General features: G+C 53.6%; 7 protein-coding genes across 7 annotated transcripts; 4 read left to right on the top strand and 3 right to left on the bottom strand.

Annotated features, from left to right (window-relative positions):
• Positions 1–821: 821 nt before the first annotated feature.
• CGCS363_v000211 (uncharacterized protein) lies at positions 822–1,517 on the bottom strand (the record flags this gene model as incomplete). The annotated part of the gene is made up of 4 exons (XM_036632060.1): positions 822–973; positions 1,028–1,228; positions 1,281–1,346; positions 1,400–1,517. The coding sequence occupies 4 exons, from the start codon at positions 1,515–1,517 to the stop codon at positions 822–824; spliced, it is 537 nt and encodes a 178-aa protein (XP_036501409.1).
• Positions 1,518–2,781: 1,264 nt separating this feature from the next.
• On the top strand, positions 2,782–3,190 carry CGCS363_v000210 (uncharacterized protein; the record flags this gene model as incomplete). The annotated part of the gene is made up of 3 exons (XM_036632059.1): positions 2,782–2,816; positions 2,876–3,011; positions 3,068–3,190. The coding sequence occupies 3 exons, from the start codon at positions 2,782–2,784 to the stop codon at positions 3,188–3,190; spliced, it is 294 nt and encodes a 97-aa protein (XP_036501410.1).
• A 1,890-nt stretch (positions 3,191–5,080) lies between these two features.
• Positions 5,081–6,082, top strand: CGCS363_v000209 (putative 4-hydroxy-2-oxoglutarate aldolase; the record flags this gene model as incomplete). Its single annotated transcript, XM_036632058.1, has 1 exon — positions 5,081–6,082. The coding sequence occupies one exon, from the start codon at positions 5,081–5,083 to the stop codon at positions 6,080–6,082; it is 1,002 nt and encodes a 333-aa protein (XP_036502430.1).
• A 1,963-nt stretch (positions 6,083–8,045) lies between these two features.
• CGCS363_v000208 (putative transcriptional regulatory protein) lies at positions 8,046–10,045 on the top strand (the record flags this gene model as incomplete). Its single annotated transcript, XM_036632057.1, has 6 exons — positions 8,046–8,074; positions 8,128–8,152; positions 8,208–9,033; positions 9,088–9,304; positions 9,355–9,663; positions 9,727–10,045. 6 exons carry the CDS (start codon positions 8,046–8,048, stop codon positions 10,043–10,045), a joined length of 1,725 nt encoding a protein of 574 aa, XP_036502429.1.
• A 99-nt stretch (positions 10,046–10,144) lies between these two features.
• On the bottom strand, positions 10,145–11,410 carry CGCS363_v000207 (putative aminotransferase; the record flags this gene model as incomplete). The annotated part of the gene is made up of 1 exon (XM_036632056.1): positions 10,145–11,410. One exon carries the CDS (start codon positions 11,408–11,410, stop codon positions 10,145–10,147), a length of 1,266 nt encoding a protein of 421 aa, XP_036502424.1.
• An 831-nt stretch (positions 11,411–12,241) lies between these two features.
• CGCS363_v000206 (putative amino-acid permease) lies at positions 12,242–14,056 on the top strand (the record flags this gene model as incomplete). The annotated part of the gene is made up of 4 exons (XM_036632055.1): positions 12,242–12,606; positions 12,670–12,820; positions 12,873–13,770; positions 13,827–14,056. The coding sequence occupies 4 exons, from the start codon at positions 12,242–12,244 to the stop codon at positions 14,054–14,056; spliced, it is 1,644 nt and encodes a 547-aa protein (XP_036502423.1).
• Positions 14,057–14,318: 262 nt separating this feature from the next.
• GIT2 (Glycerophosphodiester transporter GIT2) lies at positions 14,319–16,177 on the bottom strand (the record flags this gene model as incomplete). The annotated part of the gene is made up of 6 exons (XM_036632054.1): positions 14,319–14,614; positions 14,672–14,731; positions 14,795–15,155; positions 15,212–15,595; positions 15,667–15,936; positions 16,022–16,177. The coding sequence occupies 6 exons, from the start codon at positions 16,175–16,177 to the stop codon at positions 14,319–14,321; spliced, it is 1,527 nt and encodes a 508-aa protein (XP_036502422.1).
• Between the last annotated feature and the right edge of the window lie 394 nt (positions 16,178–16,571).

Below are 16,571 nucleotides of genomic sequence, written 5' to 3'. Positions count from 1 at the left end.
GGAGGTGCGGATGCTAAATTTAGGACTTTCAACATGCACTTCATGTCTTGGCACGCTGAAATTTGCACCAACATGTGGATTCCACTGCAAATAACAGTCAATGAATTGACTTTCGGCAGGCAATGAAGAAGCTGCGACATTTCTTTATGTTTTTTATTTGTTTTGTCTTGTCATCTAGTGGAGAGTGAGAGGCGCGTGGAAACTTCTCCAAGTTCCAAAGAACCTCGTGAGATTCGTCGATCGTGGTGCTGCAGGTCTGCTGATCTTCCCCGCCAGTCCACGCAACGCGCCAAGATGCTAATCATCGCCTCGCCAGAAGCCTTTTCGTTGTACGCGCAATGTGACCTGCGGTCTATGATCTAGATCGTTGGTTCAGATTTTGAGTGAACTATTCTTAGCAAATTGACCGCTATTTGGCTGTTTGACATTACTTTCAGCCTCGCGAACGTGGCTGTGATATCTTTCCCCTCGATAAATGGATCTTTGGAGCTTTTACTGATGGAAGATTTATTGGCTATGACACAGAGAAAGCCAGAACTAGGAATCTGCTTTGACATTTGACTCATGCACTTGTGGAGGTCACCTGTATTGCTCCCATATGTGAAGTACCATCCAATAACTATTATTGGCGCAAACGACTTCCTTGAATCAACTTGAACTACCAAGAGCCCTCGTTTACATGTACCAACTCAAATGAGTGACTTCAAAGCAGTGTATCTTATGCTGAGGTACGTCGGACCGAGCGTGTGAGTTGCTATGGATACAAAAAGATGTTGAGCTACTGTCTCCAGGCACCCACGAACCCAGCAGGTACGACCAGTTTAAGGGTACCAGAAGAAAGCCCAGGCATCACCGGGCTCGAACTCGCCGCCGGTATCCTGGGCAAAGTAGGTCGTTCCAAGCGTCCACAAGTGGGGGAGGACCGCAAAGGCCGCGTGCTTGTTGGAAACTCCAGCAGTCGGCGCAGGAACACCTAACATATTGTTAGTCAAGTAGTTATAATCGAGCCATTAGAACGTGGACATACCGGGGAAAGCGGCATCGACCATGATGTTGATGCGATTCTGGAGGTCTACCCAGGCCTGCATAATGTAGGCGTGCCCAGCGATGGTGATGGCCTGCGCAAAGGGGCGCGCGGCGGTGTGGAACTTGGGGTAGAAGTTGGCGCTGAAGCGCGCGTTGGGGGTGAGGCCACGGGTCTCAAGCTCAGAGTCGCGCTTGTCAACGGCTTTCAGATGTGTTAGCGACGTTGCTGTGTAGAAGGACAGGGTTGAGCTTACCGGCGTTGTCATCGAAGTGAATGGTAGTGCCAACAGACTCCTCGACGGCGTACTCGCGGGCAGGAACTACTGATTCTCAGCTCTGTTCATCTCTACAGGATATTGCAGATCCAACTTACGGGACTGGACATCGGTGATCTCTCTGGCGTTGTTCTGGCTGCCGGGCTCCGTTGGGAGGGCAGCGGCGTGGCCTCCGAGGAGAGCCACGATAGTGACGAGGGCTGAAGTAGGCTTCATGGTGGTCGGAAAGAGTGACTTTGAGTAGGAAAAGATTGACTCAAGCTGTTGGTCTGTTGGTATGCTATGGATGAAGAAAGAAATGCTCAGTGTCGTAGGTTCATCGCAGCTTTATAGTTCCAAATCTTCAACCATTCTAACCATACTTTTCGCAATATTGAGCGAAGTTCTTCCGCATCTCCAACAGCTAGATTCGAAATTCTGCCTTTGGGCTTCATGAAGATGAAGGCAATATCCCCAAAATCTCGTGTTGGCATTCTGCCTCATTTCTCCAGGCGACAGTTTCCAACTCGGGCCGTTAGGTTTGAGTTTGCGATGCTATTCAGAACGGCCATTCTCCGCGTGATACGGAGATGTCGTTCGAGACTCTGCGGAAGTGGCGGACGTAGTCTTGTGCAGTGCCAGAAGGTGGCCGGTGAGTTTTGCGGCTAACTAGTTCAAGGATGGGATAATACTTCAAGCTTTGCAGTAGTTCGAGATTTGAACTCAGGGAGATTTTGAACTAATGAGATTTTCGCAATATCGGTGAAGAAATATCCTTTGGCAAAGGGACCGTCAGTGCTGGAGAGTCCACTTAGTTCATCCCAATGTTATGCCGCAAGGCGGGCGCTCACAATCTGATACCAAACTCAATCGTATTTCATCATTCTGCCCACAAGAGTCAGAAATCCCATATTTCTGAGGCATGTAAGTGAGTCGATTGGGCGGAATATGAGTTCCGCAACTGGTGGAGGCAATCAGCCCGACGAAAAGTAGCACATGGGCACCTTGACCACCGGCTCGATCGGCCGGCGAACACCTGAGTCGCTAGTCGCAAAGTCAAGCTTTCTGTCGTTATTTATCTTGCTTTAGGCAACCCGATTTTAAGCTTTCCTGAATTCCGCCAATCTTTCTGGAACGTCTGTGTGAAGTTCGTCCAGACTAGGAAACTTCCTATTTTGACGACGTAGAATCAGCCTCAATCATCGCGGGTATCTCATCTCGGCCTCGTTACTAGTGGGAAAGCATCAACTATTTGCTGCTCAACAGCAATATCAAGACGGATTTGAAAGAAGGACTTGTCCGAAGATGTTGGTCCGAGATGAAGGCTAGCGGTGATGAAATAGGAAAGTCATCAGTTTTTATCAAACATGATGAACACACCTGGTTTTTCTATAAAGCCAAGACGACCATTGAGCCTTCTTGTTATGAACCACTGAATACAGAGCACTTCATATTCTTCTCGCCACTGAATAACCATCGTTCATCATTTACAATCTCAACCATGAAGCTCATTACATCAATCACTCTCGCCATTTTGTAAGACCACATCGTCGCAATAAAGTCTAAACAATCGCTAACCGTTTATGTTCTCAAAGGGCTCCCAGCGCTGTCTCGGCTTACATGTGCAACTGCTTCAACAGAGAGAGACCCAACATTCAGGTCGCTCTGCAATTCTGCGAGCCGGGCTCTGGCACGACTCGCTGCTGGGACAAGGCTACCAATAGCCAGGCGGTAAGTGACAACCATGCAGGCACCTTGAAATGGCCAAACTCTGACGTCTTGAGTAGTGTATCTTGAACAAGCCCATCACCCAGGCGGACTGCGACGCCCATTACTCTCCCAAAGGAGATTGGATTGCCAGTTGCCAGCACTGGACTGGTGGCTGCCCTAAGGGCATGACCCAGATGTGAGATGCCTCATTGATGACTTTCAACATCTCTGAATAAGCATCATAGGAGGTGAGAAGGTAGAGATTGAGTTGCTAGGGACTGTGCTCATTACCTGTTTGAACATTGGCAAATAAAGATTGATACTTCTTCGTCGACTGCGGACTTCAGTCTGTAGAAATGTGACAGCCATTATGATCGCGGATCACCGTGAATGAGATGAAGTAGTCTTCCACGAGTATAGACAAAGAATAGACGTTTGATGCTACACCGCCTCATGTATGCCAAAGATTGGGCGTGACCTCGACGACTATGTCTATGAAGGGAAACCCCCACGCATGTTCACGTGAGCAAAGTTTCCTGCGGCCGAGGACCGTCTCGGCCACCGATGAACCCCGAGAACCGCTGCGCAGTGCCTTGTTCCTGACTTCCCAGGCAGCAGCAAGGAAGATGGCTTGTCTGACTAGGAGGGTCGCCTACATATTCTATAGGTCAATCAGCAGACGGGCAAAGGTCATGTGGTGGGAGGAGGGGTGTTTGCGTCGGCCGGTGGCGACGGACACGTACAGGATGGCGCGGGATGCAGTGGCCGGGGGTGGGACGCCGAGCCCGGCCTTCTGGGCCATGATTTGCGGGTTTCGGCACCTTCAACAGCCCATGTGTACCCCTGTTCGGTGCCTGTACTACGGCAGGTCGCGAGAACCTGCTCCTTGAGCGTGTATGATGCTTCTCGGATTTGGAGAGAACAAAGACGCACAGAGGAACAGATGACAACCCAAATTCAATGATTCGCTGGCTGATCTTGTGGAGTGGTAAATCAAAATCTCCCTTGGAGCCCGGGCGCTGGAAAAAGCGTGGGGGTCGCAGTCCGGGGAAGTTAGGCTATTGTTGGCCGCTCACCGTATTGAACAAAGCACAGTCGTGCTAGGCTCAAGACTACTGAAACTAAAATTTACCAAATAACGTCGGAGTGGCATTGTTTGTGCCAATCATTTGATCCAAACAAGCTCCGTTTGGTGGCTTGTCTTGTCTTGCTGACGAGCCTGAGCGTTGGATGAATCCCGCGGCTCCGAAATGTCTTTCCCGGCCGGCGGTCAACCCGGTCATCTATTCGTGTTCTCAGCTACCAGAGTTTGGAGAGGATTGAGCGTCTCGGGCGCTGACATGGAAAGCCCAGCTGGAAACAAGTTGTCCTATGTCTCTTGGAGAAGCCATTTGGTAAGATTGGCGCTCGACAAGCACCACTTACATCGGACTAGTTTAATTGACGCCTGGGACAAGTATCCCCGAGAGTACCACAAACCAGTTCTCTCAAAGACGATCTCTCCCCCTCGTGATGTCGTACCATGCGCAAATCGCCATGCAATCAGCTCACTGCACGCCTGGTACCCTTCCACACCATCCCGCTTGTGCATCCATGATCCACGCATCCAACCACTTGGTCGAATGCGGCAGGACAAGGCGTGGATGAGTAGCCACCCCCACGCCGCGGCGCTGCCGCCCAGCCGTGCGTTGCGCCAAGTTTGGCAAAGCCGCATGTCGAACATCATGGGATCCCTGGCCATGGCTTGCACCATTGTGTTTATTCCTTAAACACGATTCTTGTGACCCCGGCTCTGAGTCTTGATTCGTCGCTGGCTGTCCCTAGGTGCTGGTTGAAGACGTACCTCAACTAACGACACGCTTCACTTGCCGCACATCACCCTATGTCCGCTTGCTTCCCCCTTGAAGACTCATCTTAGACAGATTTCTCGACCATAAAGGCCGAATCCCCCAGGCTTGTTGTGTCTGCCTGGTTGAACTGTGGTCAGCAACCTCAAAGTCTTGTCCGCCCACGAAGCTCGTCCACATAGAGAGATACTGTCTCATCATCAAGCTCACATCATACTTATCACGAGAATGTCAACAGAAACAATGACCACGCCCCCAACAACAAAATCATCCTACGGGGCGCCCAAGGCGTTGAGCGCCAGGCTTCCCGACGGCGTCTACGTGCCAACCCTGGCATTCTTTACTGACACCGAGGAGGTCGACACCAACACCCTCGAGCGCCACCTCGTCCGGCTCATCAACGCCGGTGTGGCAGGCATCGTGGTCCACGGCTCCAACGGCGAAGCCGTCCACCTCACACGCGAGGAGCGCAGCTCCATGATCCGCTGCGCCGCCGACACCATCCACCAAGAAGGCCACGACGTCAAGATCCCGCTCATCGCCGGCTGCGGCGCCCAATCTACCCGCGAGACCCTCCAGCTCTGCAAAGACGCCCACAAAAGCGGCGCCACCCACGCGCTCGCGCTGCCGCCCAGCTACTACGGCACCCTCCTCGACGACGACAAGATCGTCCAGCACTTTTACGAGGTCGCAGATGCGTCGCCGATCCCGCTGCTCATCTACAACTTCCCCGCCGCCGCCTCCGGCCGCGACCTGTCCTCAGACGCCATCGTTCGCATCGCGCAGCACCCCAACGTGGTCGGCGTCAAGCTCACCTGCGGCAACACGGGCAAGCTCGCGCGCGTGGCGGACGACGCGCCGGAGGGGTTCTTCGTCGCGGGCGGCAGCGCGGACTTCATCCTGCAGGGCCAGGTCGTGGGCGCCAACGGGACGATCGCGGGGCTGGCCAACATCGCGCCGCGAGCGTGCGCGCGCGTCATGGAGCTCGCGGCGGACGGCCGGCTCGCCGAGGCGCGGCGGCTGCAGGCAGTCATGGCGAAGGGGGACTGGGTGGCCATCCAGACGGGGTTTGTGGGTGTCAAGGCGGCGATCGGGCACTTTGAGCAGTACGGGGGCGCGCCGCGGAAGCCCTGCGTCAGGCCCTCGGCTGAGGAGGTGAAGGGGATTGCGGAGGGGCTGAGCGAGCTGCGAAGGGTTGAGGCGGAACTGGAGGAGGAGGCGGCGAGAGCGGATGCTGCGCGGTGATTGATGGGTTGAGTTTCCACGGCTGACGTATCTCATAGCGTCAGGTTTAGGGATTGCCGCGCGCGGGATGGCATGACGAGCGAGGGCTGTGAGAGGAAGGGAGGCGAAAAGTGACAGCTGAGATGTGGTAGATGAAAGGTTGTCTTTCATGGGAATGGTTGCATGGTGTGGAGATGGGTTGATGGATTTGATGGGCCATTGGAGAGGAGGGGGAATCCGGATTGAAGGGAGAACTGCTTGATTGCGACATGAAGGAGGGGTGCTTGGGCATCGGGCAACGATGTGGCCAAGGTCGTCATACCGGACGTGACGGCAAGGCAAAATGGAGGGGCCGTTGAATGGACGGCGCGGATTCTATGCATCTTCACGGGAAAAAAACCCAAGACCAGCTGGGCTGGCTGGCGATTCCTACGATTGGCTTAGGTATGAGCTTTCATGATGGGTAGAGAGCTGAGTCCGACCATCAGCTTCATATTCAGGCTGGCTGAAGGTTGTGAAAGTAGTGCGGAAAACGCATCTATCTTCTCATTACATTGGACCAACGCCAAGCATACCTTCAAACCTGTGAATGGATGACCGCCATCCGTCGGCCATGCCCACCCAAGCACTCGTGGATGGCTCGGTAGCCTTGTTGAAGCTCTTGAGTGCGAATGGAAGTTCTTGAGAAACAGCCACCAAGCCCCCCACGTCGCCGGTCTCGCCGACGAACTGATGCGGCATCAGTGTTGCCTTGTACTCACATATGTGATCATTAGGTAGTCTGTAATACCATAATCGCCAGTTGTAGTGTGCTGGCTCCGAGGTCAAAGTACATCCCGCGCAGACCTGTTGAATGTTGCCTGCCTGGGCCGATCAGCAGCTCGGATGGCCAAAAGAGAAAAGCTGGACAGATCTGGCCACTGTGAATACATCTCTACATGCGTGAAGAGGGAGATGCCTGCCCCCTGGCATTGGGGTTGAATTGCCACTTTGTCTAGATGAAGTACCACGTCAGGATCCGAGGAGGGATGATCACCAGTGGGATCTTTCTAGAAGATGACAGACATAGATAGGCTCAACAGGGCACGTTTATCCACAGAAGATCAGCAGCAATGGGCGTCGTGGCACACTGCCAAACCCCGGACCCCAGATGACGATCACTAAAGTCAAACCCCGGCGGCCGGAGGCCTGAAATATGGCATACTGGATGCAGGGCTCGCTCATGCAGTGAGGAAAGTGTAGGAGACTATTCGTACCAATCTCAGGCTTTGCTTTACGTGATGGAGACCACACCACTACAAGCTGATCCGTTGACGTGGTATGGGCTTTGCGGTAGGCGCACCTATGAGCCCTGCAGCTTGGGGATCAAGACGTAAAGATCAACGGCTGTGGGGGATTGTGATCCCCCAAATGCACCCCGCATTCACTGCCCGGAGGATTTTGCCGTTTTCCAACAGGGCCCTAGAATAATGTGGTTCTTGGTCGGAAGCGACAGCATGTGAAAGTCCTGCAAGAAAAGTCATTGAAATGACTATTGGATTCATGTTCTTGCCAGCGGCCAATCAGGAGAATGTGAAGCCTTCATAGTAGTCGAACAATTTGCGCAGTCTAGCGAACAGCATTGTGCGCTGTTCACCGAGCTGTCTACAGTTCAGATAGTTTTGTTACGGACTCAAAGCCATGCTGCACGAAACTCGGACATTAGAGCATTAAAAAGTCGGATTCACCGAATGTAACCAATTCTTACCCAAATAAAAGCTAAGACCAGTCTGTTGTTATCTTGCCCGGGTAAAGCAGATGTTGAAGGGTAGAGCATACACGAGCGTTCGCCTATTAGTAGCGCTCTTTTGCGATTTCTGCTATGAAAACTTCCAGCGCCTAACAAGGGTGACTAAGCGCTGTCAATGAGTCCCTAACAAATTCATGCCGACAAATTCCTCACCTACAGACTAGTTTCCATGCACACGATGCCAGCTGTGTTGAGATGCCATCCGAGCCCGCAAAGAGAATATCGTGGGTTGAACTCCTGCTAATATCATTGGAATGAATCGCTGACACAACTTCAGTTGCAAGAGATGCCAGTACCGAAAGGTGCCCGAAGATCCTGGGATTGCTTCCAGGGGCCGATCTCGCTGACTTCTGCTAGTTAAAATGCTCCCGCACTGAGCCGTGCCAGAATTGCGCCACGGCAAAGCAAACATGCGAATACCGCGAGGTCGACCGTAAAAGACGGCCCGCTACGCATGAGTACGTTGTTAGTTTGGAGAATCGAGTCGCTTCACTGGAATCATTCATCCGCAGCCTCCAGACAGCGCCGGACAAGGAGCGCGACGAGATGTTGCGGACAGTCTCGTTTGGGGATCACTTGCAGGCTGGCGGCTCTCGCACATTCGAAAATAGACAGCCAGCTCAACGTACACCAGAAGATGAAGGCCGGCGCAGCACCGCACACCTCCAGGTCGACCTTGAGGGCTCGCTGATCTATCACGGGGCGACAAGCATCTATCGAGCCAACGCGTATCGCCCAACGACCAGCAATACACTTGGTGCTTTTTCATCACAGTCGTCACCGAACCTTGTATCCGAATCGACTTTCGAACATGTCGCAGAGCACTTCGGCATCAGTCTTCAAGACGAACTAGTTTCAGACGCATTGCTCCAGTTCTTCAAGTGGCAGTACCCTCATTTCATGTTCATCTACCGCGAGGCATTCCTCAGGGATCATTTCGGCGAGAGATCCAACTGCAAATACTGGTCCTCGGCACTGCTTTTGTCTATATGTGCGCTGGGAACGTTGATGTCACCAGATAAACGACACCGTCAAGCAAGCGAGCAATTCTTTTCAGCGGCCGAGAGCATCCTTATCGTTTCCGGCTTCACGAAACCATCAATCGTCACGGTACAAGGCTTTCTATGTCTAGCGTTTTATGAGATAGGAAGAGGGAACCTCTCCAAGGGGTGGGGTTTCTCAGGTGAGCCCAGGTATGCCGCATCAGCCCGACCACTGGTGAGTTGACGTCATGTAGGAATTGCTTTCCGGATGGCGCAAGACCTCGGCTTCCAGAGAGACCCAAAGCACTGGATCTCTCATGATTCTTCACTAGTTACGGAGGAAGACATGGAGATTCGCCGACGCATATTCTGGGGATGTTACACGTCCGACAAACTCATCAGCTTGATTCTCGGGAGGCCGGTGTACCTCTTCTACGACGATGCTGAGGTCGAAACGACCGAGAGACTTCCGTAAAACATAACAATAGAGGGGTGAATACTGAAATACTGACATCGTTTAGAGACTTTCCAGAAATGGCGCCGTGGCTTCCCGCCGGCGTTGCCGCCTACGACGGCCGCTTCGCTGATATTAACCCACTACCGCTTGTGCCCTGCTTCAAGGAACAAATCCGCCTTTCCAAGATCATTGAGAAGATGTTGTCGAAGCTGTTCTCAACGAAATCAAACTTAGAAGGTCTTGGGAGGCAGGCATGTCTCGACAGCCTCAACTTTGAGCTGTGCAGCTGGTATGAAGCCTTGCCAGAGTGCGCGAAATGGAACAAGTGGGAACCTCCAAGCACTCCTTTGATTCCCAGTGTAGCTGCCCTCCAGTGAGTTCCCCTGCTTTCCAATAGCTATCCAATTGTATCGATCACTCACGCAATCCGCTTCAGTTTGCTGTTTCACAGTGTACGGATTGCTCTCAACTTTGATCACGCGGCGTCGGGTCACAGCGGAGCCATGATCGACAACGCACGCAAAGACTGCGTCTCTTCCGCGCAGGATATCACACATATTTCACGGAAATATCGGAGCCAATACGGACTGCTACACAGCCCGCTGATCATGATCTATGCGGTCATGCAAGCGGCTAGGACTCTGACATTGTTTGGTACGACTGAGGAGGCACAGTACCTGGTTCATTCCTTGGATGAATGCTGTGCTGCTTGGGACTTGGCCGAGCAGGCTAGGAATAAGTTGACACAGATGTAAGACTGATAGGTTGCTATTGGCTCACCGACACAGAGAACTTTGTTATCGTCAAAGAAAGATATTGCTATCTAAACCAATCCCAATCTATCTAGACGTTTCTTAAATAGGAAGGCCTGACTCTACGCCGGTCTTTAGTATGCTAATAAGCTTCTTAACATCTGATGAGTTATTGTAGAAGCCAAATGACACTCTAATACCCAGACGGTACGGTGTAACAAGTACTCCATGATCCTTCAGCAGCTCCATCCACCGCGGGTCATGCAGATCGAGAATGTAGAGGTGAGGCGCGTGCTCCTTCCGGCTGGTAGGCCCGACAATCTTGATGCCAATATCCTTGCATCCTTCACGCAAAACATCCCCGAGGCTGTAGAGATGTTCTTGAACGCGCCTCGGGCCCATGGAGTCGAGGTAAAACGTCAGGAACGCCTTGGCAGATGCCGCGGCAACCAAGCTCAAGTTCAAGTGCTCATACCGACGGGCCGTGGGGTGATACACCAAAGACTCGCTGGGAACCAGCAAGTCAGCGCGAACGTTGCTGACGGCCCCGTATCCGACAATCGGCGGCGTCGGATCCATCTCTGTGATCACCGCTGGATCCACGTAGAACGCCGCAAAGCCAGTGGGGTTGTTAAGGCCCTTGTGCAGACTAAACGCCGCTGCGGAAACGCCCAAAGCTTTAACGTCGACTTCAGCGAAGCCAACCTGCTGCGTCAGATCGGCGAGGACGTGGATGCCGCGGGGCCTGTAGGCCTTGCAGATGTCAGCGACGTCGTTCCACTGGCCGCTGTGGAACATGATGGAGCTGATTCCAATAGCGCGAGTGCGCTCGTCCACGTACGGCGCGAATGTCGCCGTGTTGGCTGCAGTGACTTTGCCACTCTTCTCTGCCTCGGGTATCGTGGGCACCTGTCTGACTTCAAGGCCGGCGGTGCGCAGGGCCATCCAGCCGTACACATGGTTCGGATGTTCCGAGTCGAGCACGACGACGTTGTCGCCGGGTGTGAACTTGAGACTGCGGGCGAAGGAGTTCAGGCCCTCGGTGGTGTCGCGGGTGAAGGCGATGGAGGAGGGGTCGGCATTGATGTAGCGGCCGACCAATTCGCGGGTCTCCTCGACGGCAGATTGCCATTGGGGCTTGGGGTGGGCGGAGTAGAGGCCCTCAGAAGAGAATTTGGTGATGGCGCCGTGGATGATGAGGTTTGAGGGGGGTTGGTAGGAAGCGTTGAGGTATGTGATCTTGTCGTCTGCTACCAACGGCACGAGGGACCGAAAGGTGGAGAAGTCGGCCTCCGTTGAGGGGGCTTGGAGTGACTTGGCCAACACCGGAACATCATCCGTGTGGTTGTCAACTGCACTTGGAGACATGTTGAGGAAAATAGAAGAGAGATGAAGGGGGTTCTCTGCGATGTTTCGGGATCTGGTGTCTTCTGCTCAGTTGGTCTCCTACCCTGGGCTTCAAAGTCGGCTTCATCTCTCCTTTATCAATTTCGTGTCCTCCTATATCGGCGAAACTACACGCACTACTTCGGAAATCACGAAGCATCATCATGCAGATACCCCGCGCGTGATGTTTCGCCGTTCTGGCTTACGCAGGCAATGGAGGCTCAAGTCCGTTGTTGGTGATGTCGTATCATCCAGGGCGCTCTCAAGTCAGATGTGGGTCGGACCGGCAAAGTATCTGGGTTGATAGACGCTGTTTTAGGCACTTTTATCTAAGAGAAATGACTTGATACGTGCAGGATGATCAGACTAGCTTTGGATATTTCCCGGCTGTCACTGCATTCAACTAAATTCATCTGATATTGTGACAAGGATATCCAGATCAACTGCGATACTAGAGACGGAGTTCGACCTCCATTTGCGGGTCCGGGGTTGATAAGAACTCGCTGCCCCGCATGTTGGCGCGCAACCTGTCCCATCATGGCTGAGTCTTAGTCTCGTGGCCTATCTTCACGGTGGAGACCGAGACTTCCCCGGATTTTGTCTCCGACGCGTTGGGCCATTGATCATTTCCTAGCTATCGACGTCTTTGGACCTCAGAACGAGATAAGCCAGATAGTATGAAAGTTCGCATCGACTCGACTCTGCATGGATTGTGTATAAGAACCACGGCCAGGGCATGACAGCGTCCAAGTCTTCAGACACTGTCTTTTCCATGTCACGTTCTTTTTCTATCTTCTTTTTGGCATCTTCATCATGAGCTCAGACAACGTCGCCAAGTTCGGTAAAAGCGTCAATGATGCTGAGCGAGACCCATCGAACCTGGAGACGACAATGTCCAATGCGGAAGGCTCCTCGGCGGAGACCGGCCAACTGAAAAGGGAATTCAAAGAGCGGCATGTCTCCATGATTGCGGTCGCTGGCGCCATCGGCACCGGCCTCATCATTGGCTCTGGAACCGGTCTCGTCAGGGGCGGGCCCGCAAGTCTGCTGATTGCGTACACCATCATCGGGGCCGTGGTCTTCTTCATCATGACGGCCGTTGGCGAGATGGCGACGATGCTGCCATCTGACAAGGGATTTGCTGGGTACGCTACCCGGTTTGTTGACCCGGCTCTAGGGTAAGTCATCTCGTTGTAATATCTACATGCATTATGAACTGATTTTGACGTGTGATACCTTAGGTACGCAACGGGATGGAACTACTTTCTGAAATACGCCATCGTCCTACCGAACAACCTCACAGCGGCTGGCATCATCATCCAATACTGGCGACCTGATCTCAACGTTGCAATTTTCGTCACGACTTTCACAGTCGCGATCATTGCGGTCAATGTAGGTGCTTCCTGTTCTCAACTCTTCACGGCCAATCTGACATGAGCTTTAGGTCCTACATGTGTCCTTCTTCGGCGAAGCGGAATTCTGGATGTCAACAGTCAAACTACTCGTCATAATCATGCTCGTCCTCACCTGCTTCATCATCTCAATGGGCGGCCAGCCTTCCGGCGAAGTAATCGGCTTCAAATACTGGCACAACCCGGGCGCCTTCGGATCTTACCTCGTCGACGGTCCCACGGGTCGCTTCCTCGGCTTCTGGGCGGCCATAGTCCAGGCCTGCTTCGCGTACACTGGCACCGAAGTAGTCGGCGTCGCTTTCGGCGAGGCTCCTAACCCGCGAAAGACCATCCGCAAGGCCGTCCGCCAGACCCTCTGGCGCATCGTCTTCTTCTACATCATCGGCGCCCTCGTGCTGGGCATGTCTGTCCCGTATACCAACGACCTGCTCATCGGCGGCACGAAGAAGAGCACCGGTGCGGCTGCGAGTCCTTTCGTAATCGCGGTGCAGCTCGCCAACATTCCCGTCTTTCCTCACGTCGTCAATGGGTGTCTGCTCATCTTCGTCATCAGTGCGGCCAATTCGGATATCTACATCGGATCCCGCACCCTGTACGGACTTGCTCGCGACGGCCAGGCGCCTAGAATCTTCACCAAGACGACGGGAGCGGGAGTTCCCATCATCGGTGTGGCGGCCACGAGCGTCTTTGCCGCGCTTGCGTACATGAACGCGGCCAAGAGCTCGTCCCAGGTATTCGGATATCTCGTCAGCTTGGTGACTGTCTTCGGCACTTTGAACTGGGTCAGCGTTCTTATCAGCTACATCCAGTTTACGAGGGGCATGCAGGCCCAGGGCATTCCTCGAAGCATCATGCCTTACCGAGGACCGCTGCAGCCCTATGGTTCTTATGCTGCTCTCCTCATAACGGTCCTCGTTGTCTTCTTCAATGGTAAGTGAGCTCTCTCGACCCGCGAAATGTGTATCAAGCTGACGCGAACCTGCCAGGATACAATGCCTTCATTCCGAAGTTTACTGTGTCCACCTTCATGACGTCTTACATCGGAATCGCCATATACGTTGTGAACATCATCAGCTACAAGCTGTATGCGAAAACCCAAAGGGTCGGTCTCGGCACAATGGACCTGCACAGCAACAGGCTTGAGGATGACGGGGCCAAGTATCCGAGCACATTAGAAAAGGCTGCTTCGTGGGTGATGCAAGTCACAAAGCGGTAACGCAATATGAAGGAACTATATGTAAATATTGTGATATTAAAGGACTTTTCTGTCAATTACATCGGGAATCATCGCATCGAGTGGTATCATTATGCGCTTCTGAATGCACGCTTCCCTTACTTAAAAATGACGATTCAAGCCTGAGACCGAGGCTCTCGGGTATCCATAACGCGGACATGTGCCTCGGCTCAATAATCGAGTTGATGTCCGGCTCTTTTGCTTGCATCCATCCCCAGTCTCCAAACTTTTCATAGGTTCATGTCTAGGCAACCGTCTTCTCGCCCTTCACGGCAACACCCTCCGACGGGATATCGCTGTCGTGGGCGTTTTCAACACTCTCGCCCTTCTTGAGACCGAGCTGGCGCGTGTCGTAGCCGTTCGCCTCCAGGTAGGCGCGGAAGCGGGCGTCCTCGAGGGCAATGGTGTCTTGGCCGATGTGAGGCAAGCAAAAGAGGGCAAGGGCAGCGGACAGGACACAAAGAGACGAAGAGACCCAGAAGGGGTACTGCGCAGTCGCGACCGCGTTGTCGCCGGCGGCGGCTTGGATGTAGGGGAAGACTGTCGTTTGAGTCAGTACACATATCTGAGACGATGCTGGCGAAAGATATCACTCACCCCAGGTGCCCACGAAGGCTCCGATCTTGCCAATAGCAGCGGCGATACCGTAGTACTTGCCTGTTTAGCTGTCAGTATGTCTTGATCAAGTATTTGCGCCGCCTTTGCTTCGGGATCTCTTACCGCGAATGCCAGTTGCACAGGTCTTGGCCGCCAGGAGACCAATGTTGTTACCAGGGCCGAACTCTCCAAGAGCCAGGAAAACACCGTAGACGACGACGAATCCACCGACCATGCCGGGCTGGGACAGGTTGAAGTAGTCACCAGCCATGATGAAACCGACGATAGCCTGGAGGAAGACGCCCAAAGCGAGGGCGTATCGGGGGCCGAGCCAGTCTGAGGCAGGGGCACCGAGCATCGTGCCGGGGATATAGAACAGGTTGATTACAGTGTTCCAGCCGAAGACGGTCGTGAGCGGGGCCGTGTCGCCGTAGATGTTGCTCAGGATGGTGGAAGAGTAGATGCCGAAAGAGTAGGCGGAGAACTACATTGCGTCACGTCAGCTTCAGCCTATCTCCTCATGCTCATTTGTGCACTCACATCGTAGATGAACCAGATCAAGCTAACAACAAACAGGCGCCAGCCGTAGAAGCGGAGGGAGAGGAGGTACGGCGTCTTGGCGTGGCGCATCGAGTTTTTCTGGAACTCCTCGTTCTCCTTGACAAAAATACGGAGAACGAAAAGGAAGATGGGGAAAACCACACCGATGCCCAAGCTGGTGCGCCAGATGGTGCTGTAGTGGCCGTTGTGGCACGCAGCCGCGACGACGTACGGGACGAATGCGCCAATGACGAAGCCCCAGTCAATCATCGAGTTCGTGAAGAGGATGAAGAACATGTTGCGCTTGCCGGACTTGAGCTCTCCGGTCGACTCAGCGGCGCCGACACTGCCAGCCGGGTACTCGCCTCCAATTCCGATTCCGACCTGCCGGGCGCATGTTAGACGGGGTTTGCGAAAGTCGACGAGGATCGTAATGGCAATGCGAAAGTACTTACGAAGAATCGCCACGCTGCCAGGATGTTGAACATGCCTATGTCGTCGCCCCTGTAATAGGAGCCGGCAGCGAGAGCAGTGAAGACGACGAGGATGATGGTAGACACGAGCAGCGAGTTCGTGCGTGACCAGTGGTCAGCTAGCCAGCCGAATGCAAGCTGCCCGACGACTGTACCGGCGAAAGCAATGTCACCGACGTACTTCTTCGCGTTCGAGTTCTTGTACAGGTCGCCATACTGGAGCGCGAGAATCGTCGTCACGGAGCCAATGACCTATCGCATCCGAACAGCGTCAATTTCATTGTCCCAATCGCTCAATAAGTGCGCGCGACACATATGCGACGGGGTGAGTGCTCACGTTGTTAATGTAGCCGTCGGAAAACAGACCGGCGCCGCATGCGATGACGGGGACGATCGCCTCGCGGAATGGCTTGCGCGGGGTGGTGTCCTGGTCGACAACCTCTTGCGCCCTGAGCTCGGACTCGGAGGGCTCCTTCTTGAGGAAACCCAGCATTGTGTCGACTGGACGAATCTCGTCGCGATTGGCGTTTCGAGAAAGGTCGGCAGTGAAGCAGGTCTCTGTTCGTCGCTGGCGAGATCACCGGCGATCAAGGCAAGACAAGCAGCAGTTTGGGGCAGAGACAGGATGACGAAGTCGCCTGGGGCGAGGCAGAAAGGGAGAGGGAGAGGGAGAGGCGCCAGATACGAAGCGGGACTCCCAAATACCTTATATATCGGACGATCACAAGCCCATTGGAAGAAACACAGCCAAAAAGTTCGATCTGCGCAGCTGTCGGGTGCGACGCTAGAGCCAACGTGCATGCTGCCTCCCTCCCCCCACCAACGAGGTATCCTTCACCATCCAAAAGAGCTCCATCCCGAAAGGCGAAGGGTGTTTCCCCCGACGA

Source organism: Colletotrichum siamense (assembly GCF_013390195.1).
Source record: "Colletotrichum siamense strain Cg363 chromosome Unknown KSG_Cg363_contig01, whole genome shotgun sequence".
Lineage (NCBI taxonomy): Eukaryota > Fungi > Ascomycota > Sordariomycetes > Glomerellales > Glomerellaceae > Colletotrichum > Colletotrichum siamense.
The sequence above is the reverse complement of the archived record's forward strand: the minus strand, read 5'-3'. Positions and strand labels throughout refer to the sequence as shown.